The sequence below is a fragment of the Anomaloglossus baeobatrachus genome, chromosome 11, assembly GCF_048569485.1.
Source record: "Anomaloglossus baeobatrachus isolate aAnoBae1 chromosome 11, aAnoBae1.hap1, whole genome shotgun sequence".
In the NCBI taxonomy this organism is placed as follows: domain Eukaryota; kingdom Metazoa; phylum Chordata; class Amphibia; order Anura; family Aromobatidae; genus Anomaloglossus; species Anomaloglossus baeobatrachus.
In genome coordinates this window covers 161,181,066-161,197,165 of record NC_134363.1, presented here as the reverse complement: position 1 = coordinate 161,197,165, position 16,100 = coordinate 161,181,066, and the positions used below count along the sequence as shown (strand labels likewise).

At 44.5% G+C, this 16,100-nt stretch overlaps 1 protein-coding gene across 15 annotated transcripts in view; it reads right to left on the bottom strand.

Annotated features, from left to right (window-relative positions):
• The window catches only part of AGRN (agrin), a 670,274-nt gene that overhangs the window by 113,808 nt on the left and 540,366 nt on the right, over positions 1-16,100 (bottom strand). For all 15 annotated transcript variants that reach the window (XM_075327095.1, XM_075327101.1, XM_075327098.1 and 12 more), the window contains 3 exons: positions 13,231-13,341; positions 7,486-7,650; positions 1,725-1,868 (listed from right to left, as the gene is read on the bottom strand). In XM_075327095.1, the coding sequence (XP_075183210.1) occupies positions 1,725-1,868; positions 7,486-7,650; positions 13,231-13,341 (420 nt within the window). The remainder of the gene's footprint in view (positions 1-1,724; positions 1,869-7,485; positions 7,651-13,230; positions 13,342-16,100) is intronic.

Below are 16,100 nucleotides of genomic sequence, written 5' to 3'. Positions count from 1 at the left end.
CTATGTGGGGCTCATTATTCTGCATGGAGGGCTATGTGGGGCCCATTATTCTGTATGGAGGGCTATGTGGGGCCCATTATTCTGTATGGAGGCCTGTGTGGGGCCCATTATTCTGTATGGAGGACTATGTGGGGCCCATTATTCTGTATGGAGGCCTATGTGGAGCCCATTATTCTGTATGGAGGGCTATGTGGGGCTCATTATTCTGTATGGAGGGCTATGTGGAGCCCATTATTCTGTATGGAGGGCTATGTGGTGCCCATTATTCTGTTTGGAGGACTATGTGGGGCCCATTATTCTGTATGGAGGGCTATGTGGTGCCCATTATTCTGTATGGAGGGCTATGTGGGGTCCATTATTCTGTATGGAGGGGTGTGTGGGGCCCACTATTCTGTATGGAGGACTATGTGGGGCTCATTATACTGTATGGAGGACTATGTGGGGCCCATTATTCTGTATGGAGGGCTATGTGGGGCCATTATTCTGTATGGAGGGCTATGTGGGGTCCATTATTCTGTATGGAGGGCTATGTGGGGCCCATTATTCTGTATGGAGGGCTATGTGGGGCCCATTATTCTGTCTGGAGGACTATGTGGGGCTCATTATTCTGTATGGAGGGCTATGTGCGGCCCATTATTCTGTATGGAGGGCTATGTGGGGCCCATTATTCTGTATGGAGGGCTATGTGGTGCCCATTATTCTGTTTGGAGAACTATGTGGGGCCCATTATTCTGTATGGAGGGCTATGTGGTGCAATTATTCTGTATGGAGGGCTATGTGGGGCACATTATTCTGTATGGGGGGCTATGTGGAGCCCATTATTCTGTATGGAGGGCTATGTGGAGCCCATTATTCTGTATGGAGGGCTATGTGGGGCCCATTATTCTGTATGGAGGACTATGGGGCCCATTATTCTGTATGGAGGGTTATGTGGGGCCCATTATTCTGTATGGAGGGCTATGTGGGGCCCATTATTCTGTATGGAGGGCTATGTGGGGCCCATTATTCTGTATGGAGGACTATGTGGAGCCCATTATTCTGTATGGAGGGCTATGTGGTGCATATTATTCTGTATGGAGGACTATGTGGGGCAACTATGGCAGTTGGGAAGGAATACATTGAAGAAAAACACAGTCTGTCCCTAATCCTAAGCATTTTCTACTGTAGTTTTTTTTATTAATATGACAGATAATTAGATCTCTACTATGATAAAAATCCATTATGATATTGAGAAATCCGGCAATATTTTACTTATGCTAAATGAAAAGTAAATTGCCTACAATAAAACTCCTGTGGACTGTGTGCCTTTAAAAAGTACTACAGATGAGAGAATCAATATCGACATAAGACGGAGAGGGTAATGAGCTGCCCATGTGGGCCGATCAATTGTAAAATGTTGTCAGCTTTCATTTTGTTGTGTTTCCCCGCTCGCTCAAATCTGTTTTCATTCTGCTTTAGTCACTCAAGAAGGTAAATTATTATTGATTGTGCCAGCGCTCAATACAAAATCTGGGAAAAAGGTTCCTGGTGTGCTTCACCTGCCGCTGCAACGGTGACACGAAACACAAATGTGGCCTGATCATGACTCGGGAAGAAGAATGTGGATATGTAATGGCTGTGCTAGGATCCATATTGTGCTGGTCGTCTCAAACACATGCAGAACATATAAAGAACTGCTAAAAACTGTTTTATCCAAAAAACATCAAGAACAAAGACTCCATTACCTTTCTCGCAGCCATTTGGACCAGTTTTGCTTCCGTCTGGGCACTGACTGCACTTCAAACCAGAGATTCCCGTCTTACATGAGCACAGACCGGTCATCTGCTCGCAGTCGTCACGCACGGCTCCGACTGAATCACAGTTACATGCTGTAAAAGTGCAAGTAAACCATGTGGATAACTATCGTTCATACATATTACGTCATATAGAGGTTACAAGAATAGTTGTCATAATTCAGTGTACGACAAACTTCAAACACATTGGGGCAGATTTGCTCTTTTCAGTAGGCCTCAACTTTGGCACACTCTTTAATGGCTTGATAAAGGCCCTTTGTTGGCCGAAACGTTGTATTCTGTATTTTTTCGGTACATGTTGGGATCACTTTCTGACAGTGAGGGCCGTCAGAGAGTGGAACAGACTACCGCGGGAGGTAGTGAGCTCTCATCAATGGAAATCTTCAAGCAAAAGCTGGATAAACATATGGGATGGGATGATTTAGGAAAACATGCACTTGCAGGGGGTTGGACCTGATGGCCCTTGAGGTCCCTTCCAACTCTACTATTCTATGATTCTATGATTCAATGAAGTGTTTGGACAATAGAAAGAGTTTTGGGCCTTAGGCTTCACGTTATTTTCAACTTTGACACAAATTTTGACTCAATTTGGTGCATTGTGTGCCTAAAATAGTGTTTGCATTGACTCGAAAAGAAGTGTGACTTAATGAAGAGAGGTGTGAATTAGCTTTAACGAGGAGTGGCTTAGCTTTAATGAGAAGTGGCTTACAACGTGACAAAATTTACCAAATTGCACCATTTTTGTAAAAAAGTACGCCATATCAGAGTTGGTTTGAAATTGTGCAAACGTCTAAAAATGCTCCAAATTTGGCATCTACCATGTGTTACTGTGATAACTAGTGCTGGGCAAGCACTAAAACGCTTGAATGCTCATTACTCGATTCGAGCTGGTCAGATGCTCGGATGATCTCAATGCAAGTAACAAGTATTATGGAAAGTCAATAATTGGGCAGTTTGGGTTTCCGCATACATAGAACCAGCCATAAACAGAGCATTTTTTGGAGGGAGGACTGGGTTTGTTTTTGTTGGGCACACTGTATCTGACAACGTTGTTTTAAGCCCCGTGAGAGACATTCAGAGACGGGAAATGGTGCTCCCGGGGGTTTCTGCACACATCATGCAGTGAAGTGAATCTGTGTTTGGTGCTCATTGTTTAAGGGACGACGCATCCAAGCACCAGCGATACTAGGCCAACCACCATGAGTACCCGAGCACCCTAATGCTCAATCAAATGCTGACCAGTGCAGAGCACATTTGTCCATCACCAGTGATAACCTTTCTGCTATGATATTTTTCATGCCTGCAACTAGCTATTTGCTGATTGACAGTGATTTCTTCCTTGGAGGGAGCTCTGTCTGAAGACAAGGCTCGGACATGAACTGTAGAAGTACCGGAGCGCAAACACTGCTCCTCTCTCTCTGGCTGTTTCAGTTCACTTTTGGTTGTAGCTGTATAGGGAGCGGCCGCACTAGAGAGAGGGCCGTGAGTGCATGCGCTGCTCCTCTCTCTTTAGCTGCTTTCCGTCACTTCTGGTTGTAGCTGTATAGGGAGCGGCTGCACTAGAGAGAAGAGAGGGCTGTGAGCGCATGCGCTGCTCCTCTCTCTAACTGCTTCCCGTCACGTCCGGTTGTAGCTATTTAGGGAACAGCTGCACTAGAGAGGAGAGAGGGCTGTGAGCATATGCACTGCTCCTCTCTCTCGATGCTTCACTTTTGGTTGTAGCTGTATAGGAAGCAGCTTCACTAGAGAGGAGAGAAGGCTGTGAGCGCATGCACTGCTCCTCTCTCTGGCTGCTTCACTTCCCTTCTGGTTGTAGCTGTTTAGGGACCGGCCGCACTAAAGATGAGAGAGGGCTGTGAGCGCATGCGGTGCTCTGTTCTCTCTGGCTGCTTCACTTCACTTTTGATTGTAGATGTTTAGGGACCGGCCGCACTAGAGAGGAGAGAGGGTTGTGAGCGCATGCGCTGCTTCTCTCTGGCTGCTTCACTTCACTTCTGATTGTAGCTGTATAGGGAGTGGCTGAACTAGAGAGGAGAGAGGGCTGTGAGCGCATGTGCTGCTCCGATCTTTCTGGCTGCTTCACATTACTTCTGATCATAGCTGTTTAGGGACCGGCCGCACCAGAGAGGAGAGAGGGTTGTGGGCACATCTGCTGCTCCTATCTGGCTGCTTCACTTCACTTCTGATTGTAGCTGTATAGGGAGCGGCTGAACTAGAGAGGAGAGAGGGCTGTGAGCGCATGCGCTACGCTGTTCTCTCTGGCTGCTTCACTTCACTCTGATCGTAGCTGTTTAGGGACCGGATGCACTAGAGAGGAGAGAGGGTTGTGAGCGCATGCGCTGCTCCTCTCTGGCTGCTTCACTTCACTTCACTTCTGGTTGTAGCTGTATAGGGAGTGGCTGATCTTGCGCAAAGGGCTTTGGCACCATTCCAGCCGAAGGAGGATGATCACAGGTTTGCTATACACTTTTCCACTACATGTTCTTTTTATCCTATAACTTATTATAGTGATCCCAGTTTTACATGGTCTACTGTTTGATATCTTGAACATTTGTATGTATTTAATCCTTCTCTCCTTCTGCTGGTTTGAGCTGCCATATATGTGCACTCATTGTTACAGTGTCAAATCTCGTTTTTAATATTATTAGTAAGGATTAATTTTATTTTTTTGCCATACATTTTTTGTAAAATGGTTTATTCAACATAGAGGGAGGCAGGAGTGCAAAGTCTGGATTTGGAATGGTGCACGGAGCCTCTTGGCCACACCAAGGGTGCACTGAGGACCCTTTTAGTATACTGGATTAAAGAGAATTTTGTGCATAAATGGAGGACAAGTTATTCAATGAAACGTTTTGTTTTGTTTTTTTTCTATGAGGCAAATTGTTTACATGGCTATGCGGCAGTTAAGCGTGTTTTGGGGAAGACGGGCTCCCTCTAAGATCATCATTAATGTGAAGGTTATGCCAATTGTGGTGTCCTTTTATGATTCACAAGGATCATATCATCTCTGTGAATCCTATATCCAGGCAGTACACAGATCCTTTTCATTGCTTTTCTACCACCTCCAATTTGCAATTTTTATGATCGGTTGGAACAAACATTCCCAATTGGCATTAATTTTTTTTTTCAGCGGACATAAAACACTTGGAAAAAAATATGTTTCTGAAACATTTGGTTCTTTTTCTGAAACATTTGGTTCTAACACGTAAATCTGAAATGAGATTTCATTCTATAGTTAGCCAATAAAACCTTTAAAGAAGTCGTTTCTATTCCCAAGTCTACGAAGACAAAGAAAAGGACTTTCGGGATTTTGGATGTGATGTGCTATTACTGTAATGCCTGCTGCTTGCTTGATAAGTAATAACGGCTTCGACGGCCATTAGAATGGCACTGGATTAAAAAACCTGAAGGATATAATGAAACGTATGGTATTCAGATAAGCTGTACGGTGGGTCACCACGCGGCTATCTCCTCGCCTGCAGCTCTTGTGATTCCTTCTACCTGGCTCATTACGCTGCCAAACTGACAGACTCTTGGCTTCCATTACATAGCTGACAAGTGGGCTGCCCGTTGGGTGGATTTGACCTGCAAAGCTTTGCCGGACAACGCAGCAAGGCATCGTTAGTAAATGTTCAGACAAGGAGCAACAAGGAAGCCCTGCCTTGATACAATGTAATGATGAAAGTGTGGGGGTCCGATTATGCTATTGACAGGGCCCAAGTTGGTGAACGCCCCCGTGCAGTCATCCATCACACCTAAGCCGACTCTTCATTGTGTAATTTAGTATCATGCCTTCAGCTTTTGTGCTTGGATCAATCCTTGCCTCAGGCTCTCTCAACCCAGCGGGAATCACAGGTTCTGCAAATCTATTCCAAAATGGTTTGCTGTATCCAAAAATCGCTGTTACCGTGAAACTTAATCACGTCTCCTGCCTCCAGAATGGATAATTTACCGTATGATCGTGTGACTGTTTAATATCCCAAAATAAAGTACTGCTACTCTTATATTTGAATATGTTCTAAACATCTAAGCATAGAGAAAATACGTGAAAAATAATGGATAAAAAATACTAAAATGCTGTTGCAAAAAGATGGAAAGTGCCAAAACCAGAATCTGTGTAGTTGGAGGAAAAATAATGAATACTATATGCAATCTGAGTCATGCAGAGGTAGAGTAGGACCCCACACATTTCTATGGGTGTCCTGCTATAAATCCGGTCAGTTGTCAGGTTGCACAGAGCTGTAATACTTCCAAGTGTATGAAACCTGTTCTTGGTAAGTAGTCCAGATCCATTAAAATCTCAGCCCTACTTTATGCTTTGGCCTCCAAGGCTGTACAAAAACATTGCGTATGATGTAGGCCATGGACAGACGCAGACAGCTGAGGGCCAATGAGCAAGAACACTATATGGGTCCCCCTCTGTCCTATCTCTTACGCTTATTAGTAGAGTTGGTGCCCATCGATGTTATGATCACATTTGTATTCCACTGTATGTGTCTGCATCAAGGAATGGACATACCATACAGTATATACAACCTGTGCATCTGCACCAAGATAAGGGGGACCACTGCCACCGCAAAAGATGCTGGAAGTACCGTACCCAATGTATATGACCTGAGCTATTAACCCTAGAAAGCGCAACCATAGAAATCTACAATAGAATACAAGTAACCTAGCAGGCCTGTGAGGCCCCAGGTATGCATTCTAGGGTATAGAATAATTGGGGCAAATTGATTTGCAGGACCTGGTCCATCAGACACGTCAGTTATCTGTGGCCGCTAAATGGATGTCCGCTGGATGGATGGCACTAGATGAGTGGCCGCTGGAGGGATGGCCGCTGGATGTATGGTCGCTGGATGGATGGCCTCCAGATAGATGGCCTCCACATGGATGGCCACTGGATAGATGGCCCCCGGATAGATGGCCATTGGATGGCTTCTGGATGGATGGCCGCTGGATGGATGGCAACTGAATGGATGGTCACTGGATGGAGGGCCACTGGGTGGATAGCAGCTGGATGGATGGCCACTGGAAGGATGGCCTGTGGATGGGCAACTGCTGGATGGATGGCCGCTGGATGGATTCCTGGACAGCATTCGCTGATCTTCTTTTGATTAGCCGGCCTGGCGTGAAACATGTAATGTCACGCCAGGCAAGATAATCAAAACAATAGCAGCGGATGCTGTTATGTAAGAGGCGGTTCTCTCCGGACTACTGATGTGGCCGCTGAACCGGGTCCTGCAAATCAATTTGCACCAACTCTTCTTATTAGTTCATCTCCTATATAGCGGGTACTATCCTCCTAGCAGTGGAATTCAAAGTCAGTTCTAACTTTGATACTCAGTCCTTATATCTCTGTTAGTTATTGCATATGCTGCATCCTGGAAGCAGGAGGGTCACTAGGTGTAAATCTCTCCCAAGCTAAAGGGAGTAAATCTAGTAAGAACATTCAATTGGGAAGTCTAGTGTGGAATAAGTGAGTTTTCACAATAATGTCCTGTAATTAGCAGCTTGGACACCATAGCTAAAATACTTTCTGCCGCTGTTAACAATTATCCCAAATATCCATGTTTTCCATATATTGCACAGTATCCTGACATATTAACGTTGTTCCAGGAAACATTCTTGAAAAATCTAGAATTTTTCAGATCATTATTGCAATGATATTATTTGGTTCCGAGGTGGCACTCACGTGTACAGCCGCTTTTCTTATCCGTCACAATTCCTCGGAAATTCCAGAAGCCGGGCTCGCACCGATCGCACTTCAACCCACCTACACCAGGTTTACAGGAGCACTGGCCGGTGGTGGGATCACAGGTGCCCCCATAGGAGCCGTGCACGTTACACTGGCAGCTGCCTGGAGGGGAAAAAACAGAATGAATCTGTGTCAATGACCTGTAAGACGTTCATGTCATTTTAATTATCCGTTTCACTGCCAAACTGAAACTCCAGCTGTCAGCCAAAAGGTAAGAGGACACATAAAGTTATGCTCTATGTAGTGAGACATTAAATCTTTTAAGTAGTTCCATATGGCACACTCCGCCGCCAGTGTGTCATTGTGTGCGGCCGTGCGAGGGACAGTGATAAAAGGTCACCATTCCCTGCAGCGAAGAACTTCCCATAACGCCACACCGGGGATATACTTGCGCAGAGTTTTTTAACCTTGTCCCTTCATGGTGAGAGATTTATGGCTACAATCCAATCCTCTTTTTTTTATCATTGGGAACGATCACTTATCATGACTGTTTGCACTGCACCCAATGGTGTTAAATACCAGGCAAAGACGTCATCTCGCGGCATTAATAGTCTGTAATTCCACCTCCCGTTTCTATTTAGCTATCCTGGATATTTATCACAGTATGTGATTTAGTCAATGAGCAAATATTTCCCTAGGACCAGTCAAGTTGCCAACGAAGACTCCAAATGTTATCACCTACGTGCAAAAAGAAGATGACTTATTTGCAAAACAGTGCCCATAATTCATGGCAGGATTTAAGCCCTCGCCTTGCATAAAAAAGGGTTAATCAGTTGGAGGCTACGCTGACGACATAGTGAGCAATATGTCACCGTGTATTTTCCTGCATTTAGATCACTGCTATTAATAACCGGCGCACGGTAACATAGCAGGTGACAACACGGGCCGGGAACAGCTGGCACGGGATGAAGCCATTTCCATCTGTAGAAGTGCGGAGAAAAAAAAAATAAATGGCAAGATGAATTTCTAGGATCCGCCATGACTTTGGAATGTAAGAATTAATCTTCAGCCGGCTGCTGGAAACATTTCGCGTGGAGTGAGTTTGGGTCTCCATTCACAGCCGGCACAAGTGCACCGACGCCAAGAAGACGGGGAGGTAGATGGATTAAGCTTGCCATATTGCCCTCTCTTTCCGATTGGAGGGACAACCGAGATAGCAGCTGTCTGAAGCCCGACTAACAGGTGCTCGGTGCACCGGTTGACATTTCCAGAAAGCTGCTGGGGGTGAGGGTTGTGAGGAACGGAAAATTTTTTTTTGCATTAGACAGTGACTTTTCTTCTCGAAGGTACATGGCTCTTAAAACCTAATGTGCATGGGCGTCTTCATCTGTGAATTCTGCAGAGCAGTGAACTTTGGTATATATATATATATATAGAAATAATGAAGATCGCCCACTTTGTATTATATCCCGGAGCTGAGATCTAGGGTGCTGCTTAGTCTAGTGTTCTGCTTTGCCGGATTCTCACATCTAAGGGTCACTCCATCACCTCTTGTGCTTAAATGTGGCATGGAAGGCAAACTGAGGAAATTATTTCAGAGAGATCGGGTTTTGGAAATAATTTAAAACGCAGATGTTTTTTGTTCATCTTAAGGCCCCGTTACACGCAACGACGTATTTAACGATATATCGCTGGGGTCACGCATTCTGTGACGCACATCCGGCATCATTAGCGACGTCGCTGCGTGTGACACCAACGAGCGGCTGTTAACGATGGAAAATACCAAATCGTCCATCGTTGACGCGTCGTTCATTTTCAAAAAATCGTTGATTGTAGAGGATGCAGGTTGTTCGTCGTTCCCGTGGCAGCACACATCGCTACGTGTGACACCGTGGGAACGACGAACTACAGCTTACCTGCGGCCGCCGGCAATGTGGAAGGAAGGAGGTGGGCGGGATGTTACGGCTGCTCATCTCCGCCCCTCCGCTTCTATTGAGCGGCCGCTTAGTGACGCCGCTGTGACGCTGCACGAAATGCCCCCTTAGAAAGGAGGCGGTTCGCCGGCCACAGCGACGTCGCTAGGCAGGTAAGTCTGTGTGACGGCTCCGAACGATATTGTGCACCATGGGCAGCAATTTGCCCGTGACGCACAAACGACGGGGGCGAGTTCGCTCGCTAGCGATATCGCTGCTGGTAAAGCCCCCTTTATTCCCTTTAAGTCAGATATTGGCAGGGCATACGCAAAGTGAGACCCATCCACATGGAAATGTCCCTTTTTCATTACCAAAGGGTCATTCCCATCTTCATAAATGCTTGTAAATTAAAGCATTTTCCAATTTCCTGCTTATTAACATTTCTACCTGTTCTTAAGATACTAAGTTTTCTTTTCCTTTGTTTACATTCCATTGCCTTGGAGACTGACCACCACTGTTAGAGCACAGAACATGCGCAGTGCTTACAAGCTCTTTCATATTGAGTTTGGTGGACAGGATGGCTGCAGTGCACTGTTATCTAATAATGTTGGTCAACTTCAGTGCAGTGCTTACAGTGGTGGTCGTTCTCCTAGGCAATAATCTGTAAATAAAAGAAGTGTTAATATCACAAGAATGGATGCAACTTTTACTAAGGTGTAAATTGCAAAAGTGTTTTTTTTGGGGTTTTATTTCCAGCACAATCTGACATTATCCATCTATGAAGATGGGAATAACCCTTTTATGTAAGGAATATTTTAATATGGGTCAGAACTGCATGTTTTACAATTGATTTCCTTTTCTCTTCTTTCAAAAAGTAAAAAAAGGAAACGATAAAAATCTAGATGCATGCTGCGCTTAGAGGGAGTTAATTGCATAGAGACTTTCAGAATTAATAAGGAACTCAATGGATTCTGGAAATAGGTGAAGTACTGACAAAGGCCCATATGGGAGTCACATGGCCTTTCTGTTTGATGGCCCATATATCATCTTTCTGAACTCCCTATTTTTTAGGGTATAGAAGGAGGCATACTTTATTAGAAGTTTGTCAGCACAAACTGACTGTTCAAACCAAGCACAGGCGCTTAGTGCAGCCATAACATGGCCAAACAATTCAGTGCATCCTCCCACCTACTTGTTATCCATCTATCTCCCCCTGTTCTTTGACTTTACAGGAGCCATAGGTAGCTGAAAAGCAAGCAGGTGGCAAGGTCCACCAAATTGTTTGGCCATGGCAAGGGTGCACCGAGCACCTGTGCTTGCTTTGAACAGTCATTCTGTGCAGAAAAACTCCCCAAAAAGTATGTCTCCTTCCATAACCTAAAAAATAGGGAGTTAAGAATGATGATTTAAATGCTATCAAAGAGAAAGGCCATGTGACTCCCATACGGGCCTTCGTCAGGCTTCAAAGAGTCCCTCTAAATACCAGCCCTTGTATGAATGATGATTGGTAAGAATGCAGCAATCCTGAACCGAACACAACTGGGATAGAGTTGAGCAGCTATTAAAGCGAACAACCTCCTTGCCGTAGAGTAGAAGAGTAAACTCTGATAACTGTTTTAACCTTTATCTATGAGGACCTCCCTAAAATTGTCTGAATCTACTTGTCCAATATATTTTAGCCAGGGAATATGTAGCATATGGGTGTAAGCCCTGGATTTTTAATTTAGTGGCAAAGATCCCTGGGCAAAGTCTATCCTTAATTGTATCTGCATACGCAGCCGGATACTATGATGAAGCAGAGGACTGTCTGCTATCTGTTCACTCTGCGGTCAGTACCTTGGTGAAATGCAGACAGTGTGTGCTGTCACGATATGACTGGTTTCATACTTCTACTGTCTCCAATACGATTTCTTTGTGGGGACGACATATGCCTTTGGCGTTCTGCTTCCGATCTTTCGACTTCAGGGTGTTCCTATATTTGCTTAACCTTAGAGTCCATATTTATTGGACACAGAGGTGACATTTTCCGGTTTGTGGCTGCATTAGAATCAGTATCATGTTCAAAACCTCTCCTAATACTCAGGAAACAGTTTATGCGGACCCTTGGGCAACACAGTCCCCAGTGGCCTCTTCTTTGCTTTAGTTTTTTCTCCAGGCCTGGATAGAGCTATCACTTTACTTTTCCGACAGAGTCATATACAGGCTTTTTTTCTTATGCTGTATTACTTTTCAGAACCTTTTTCTGATGTAATTTTAGTCCTTTTTTGGCAAATTACCAAAACCAGCAATTCTTCCGACACTTTTTCTTTTGTATTTAGTTTGGAGCTCAATATATGGGATAAATATTACAATATTCTATCAGTTTGGTCATATGGGCAGCGATTCCAAATATGTAAATATTTCTATTTTTCAGATTATATTCCCGTACTTTTTTTTAGCTGTTTGTGTTTTTTTCATATAATTTTTATTGGCACTTGATCTAAATCCTGTGATATTGCTACAGTATGTGGGGATATCCTGTAATCTGCTATGAAGCCTAGTCATAGGCAGTTGGACAAACATGCAGACATAGGAGAATTTAGTAGGTTCCATAGCTGCAATGACAATGCAATTGACACCCTGCACCTGTGTTGCAGGGGGCTGATGCGCATCAGAAAGTACAGCTTTCCTAATTTACAACCTCTTAAATGCTGCTGTCAAGACTGACAAAAGCATCTAAAAACTTAAACAGCTGTGATCAGAGCTAGTAGTCAGATTCAGGTGTGGGCTGCGTAACACAGCTCTGAAGATCGCTCCATACATGCCATGTGTAATGCCGTTTTCACCTTCTCTGCACTGTCCTGCCCCCTTTCCCCAGAGGGGACATTGGCACACTTACCATTCTGGCTGCCCAGCGGTGGCTTTCGTGTACCCGATCCCTGTACCCTATCGAGCCCAGGGTGCCCATATCCCAGAAGTGCCTCTCTGGCTATGGCTCAGAGGCACTAGGTATTTAAGGCATCCTCCTCCTATGGGAAATACCTGGGCAACGTGGTCTATACTTAGAGATGCATTGCTAGTTGTCTGGTTCCATCCCATTTGCTGAGTTTTATGCTATGTGTGCTAACAAGTGTCTGTATCTTAGTATCCGCTGTGTTCGCTGCATTTATCCATAACATGACAGGCACTAGGCATTTCAGGCATCCTCCCCCTATGGGAGGTGCCTGGACAATGTGGTCTATACTTAGAGATGCATTGCTAGTTGTCTGATCCCGTCCCATTTGTGCAGTCTTATGCTATGTGTGCTAACAAGTGTCTGTATCCTAGTATCTGCTGTGCTTGCTGCACTTATCCATAACAGCCAAATCTACTATACTTGCTGCATATATCTCTACCAGGTGGGTATACCAAACCTGCTGCACCTGCCTACACTAGCCATCCGGTCTGCACCTGACCACATCAGTCAGTATCCAATCCCTGACCACTGGGGCTAGCTATCACCTTACTGGGACTCCCTGGAGAACCACTTGGTGGCTACCTTCCAGGATAAGCCTATCCTCACCATCAGAGGCTCTAGTAAGGATGAGGTAGTCGCTTAGTTACGCCCCTCCTGGATGAGCCAGTGCTGCGGCCCAGTGGCTCCAATACCGCTTGCACTCGCGAACATAGCACCGTGCACACAAATGCCTTACTTGTCTGGTGAGTTTTATTGTTAGAAATCTGGGCTAGGAAAGCCCAAAAAGCCAGATTTGCCAGATGCTGGCACCGGCCTTGCTAGTACAGGTAGTTAAGTCCTTTTCCAAGAGTCATCAATCAATTTTTGAACAGACAAATAATAAGTGCATCTTACTTGGGCATCCGGCCAGACCAACTCCAAGGGCGGCGGTGACATTGTCGGGGCAGCAGCCATACACCGAGTGAATGCAATGCGGGACCACAGGAGGAACGCTAGTGGAGGAAGCTGTCAAGGAAAAAAAAATGGGATAAGGGCAACGAGGTTGAAAGCACCACAGGAGTTACATTTCCTTGCAATAATCCGTTCTCAAGGCTCATTTCACTCTCGGTGGCAGATCTATGTGACAGAACTCAGAATGCCTGTGATAACACATGGCGATGTGAAAGCAAAATACACAAAGCGCATTTTCACATTAAAATGATGAAGCTGCCGCAATTTCACTAAATCAAAATGCCCTGCGAGAGATTGAGGTGATTGTGTGTTACCGGCAGAGAGGAGAATCTAGCTGATTATAGGGAACTGATTAAGGAGACGTCCAACGCGAACGTACGATGTAAGTGGAGAATTATAGATCAGTCCCTTCAGTAAACATAGATCTATTTAGGATTCATTATAACGTGGGCTTTGATTTCTGTCAAATAAAAGGGTGGGCGTAATTATATTAAAGTACTACCGTCATATCGGCCTCCTGAAAGCCGCCATTCGGTGGACTCAACCGATACACAAGTCTATCAATTATCTAAAAGCCACCACTTCATAAATATTCATGAACTTCTCAATAATCATGGGAGGGATGAGCTATTGACAGGCCTTAATCTTATAAATGCGGGACTATAAAATGACCACCTCCGCCGAAGCCATCCTATGGAGGTATATCCTGAAATGTAGAGTGTAACAGAATAAAAACCGCGGTCATTAAGACATAAATGATGAATTTGTTGGATTCTTTATGCATCGCCAGACGAGCGTTACCAGGAGGATGTAACTATAATGAGGCAGATCATTGTCTTTAATCATCCGTATTGTCGTTAGGTATTCAGGACGGGGAGATGGCGCATTTTCTCATTTGCATAGCAGAAGACCGGTGAATACTTAAAATCAAAATAAAAATGCGAAAGGATTACAATGTCTATATCGTAGCGTATGAAAAAATACATCTTAAACGTCTAGCGTTGGCCGGCGTAACTGTAAGGCATCCGACACTCGAGAGTACCTGATGCCGTTGTAGCTAGCACTGAACTCAACAATTTAACATCATAAATGCCAGTGTCAAGAGTTAAGGCCCCGTTACACGCAACGACGTATCTAACGATATATCACCGGGGTCACGGATTCCGTGACGCACATCCGGCATCATTAGCGACGTCGTTGCGTGTGACACCAACGAACGGCCGTTAACGATCAAAAATACTCACCTTATCGTTGATCGTTGACATGTCGTTCATTTTCAAAAAATAGTTGATTGTTGCAGGATGGAGGCTGTTAGTTGTTCCCTAGGCAGCACATATCGCTACGTGTGACACCTCAGAAATGACCAACTCTAGCTTACCTGCGGCCGCCGGCAATGAGGAAGGAAGGTGGTGGGCGGGTACGGACGCTCATCTCCGCCCCTTCGCTTCTATTGCGCGGCCGCTTAGTGACATCGCTAGAAAGGAGGCATTTCGCCGGCAACAGCGACGTCGCTTGCCAGGTAAGTCCGTGTGACGGCTCCTAACGATTTTGTGCGCCACGGGCAGCGATTTGCCAGTGACGCACAAACGACGGGGACGGGTGCTTTCACCAGCGATATCGTTAGCAATATCGCTGCGTGTAAAGCCCCCTTTACAGTGGATAGAAGTGTCCAGTTTTTTCCTCTTATTTTATTCCCTGTGCTCCCCTGAGTATGCCGTGGGGTTTTTTTTTTAAATCCACCATACGGTTTCAGAGATATGGATCTTTTTATCTGCTGAAAATGTTTGTTTTTACAAAGGGGAGTGGCTCACAGTCTAAATACATGCCCCTGAGGATCATGTCAGCTATTCCCTCTTTCTAAAGGCATCTGTGCACTATCAATATATGGAACCGACTCTTTTCCTTATGCAACACACAAAAGTACCTGATGCCATTGTGGCTAGTACTGAACTCAACAATTTAACCTCATAAATACCAGTGTCTAGAGTTACAGTGGCTTTTAAAGAGCACTTGTTACCAGGTTAGAAGTATCCAGGTTTTTGCTTTTATTTTATTACCTGTGCTCCACGGAGTATGCAGTTTTTTATCTTTCTAAAATCCGTCATACGGTTTCAGAGATATGGATCTTTTTATTTGCAAAGGGGTGTGGCTCAGTCTAAATACACACCCCCGAGGATCCTGTCAGCTAATCCCCCTTTGTAAAGACATCTGTGCACTATCATTATATGGAGCCATCTCTTTTCCTTATCCAACACATGAGAGTACCTGATGCCATTGTAGCTATCAGTGATCTCAACAATTTAACCTCATAAATACCAGTGTCAAAAGCTAGAGTGTTTTTAAAGAGCACTTGTTACGAGGTCAGAAGTGTCCAGTTTTTTGCTCTTATTTTATTCCCTGTGCTCCCTTGAGCATGCCATTTTGTATTCATTTTAAATCCGCCATACATTTCCTAGAGATATGGATCTTTTTATTTGCTGCACATTTGTATTGTCTCTGTAAGGGGGTATGGCTGAAAGTCTAAATACACGCCCCCGAGGATCCTGTCAGCTATTCCCCATTTGTAAAGACCATAACAATGAGCCCTAATAAAGCTGATTTGTTTTTGAAACTTCTTGGTATTGACTTTCTTAGGTGCAGATTACAATATGTGTTTTTTATATATTTATGCTGCGTAAATGCACTAAAAACGAATGTGCATTTTTTACATGTGCATTTTCCGCATCTAAAACGCATCTTGGTATTTACTCATGGAAAAATTGAACCCAAACACAAAGCACAAAGTATATATTCAATAATTTGAGTAGTTGGAA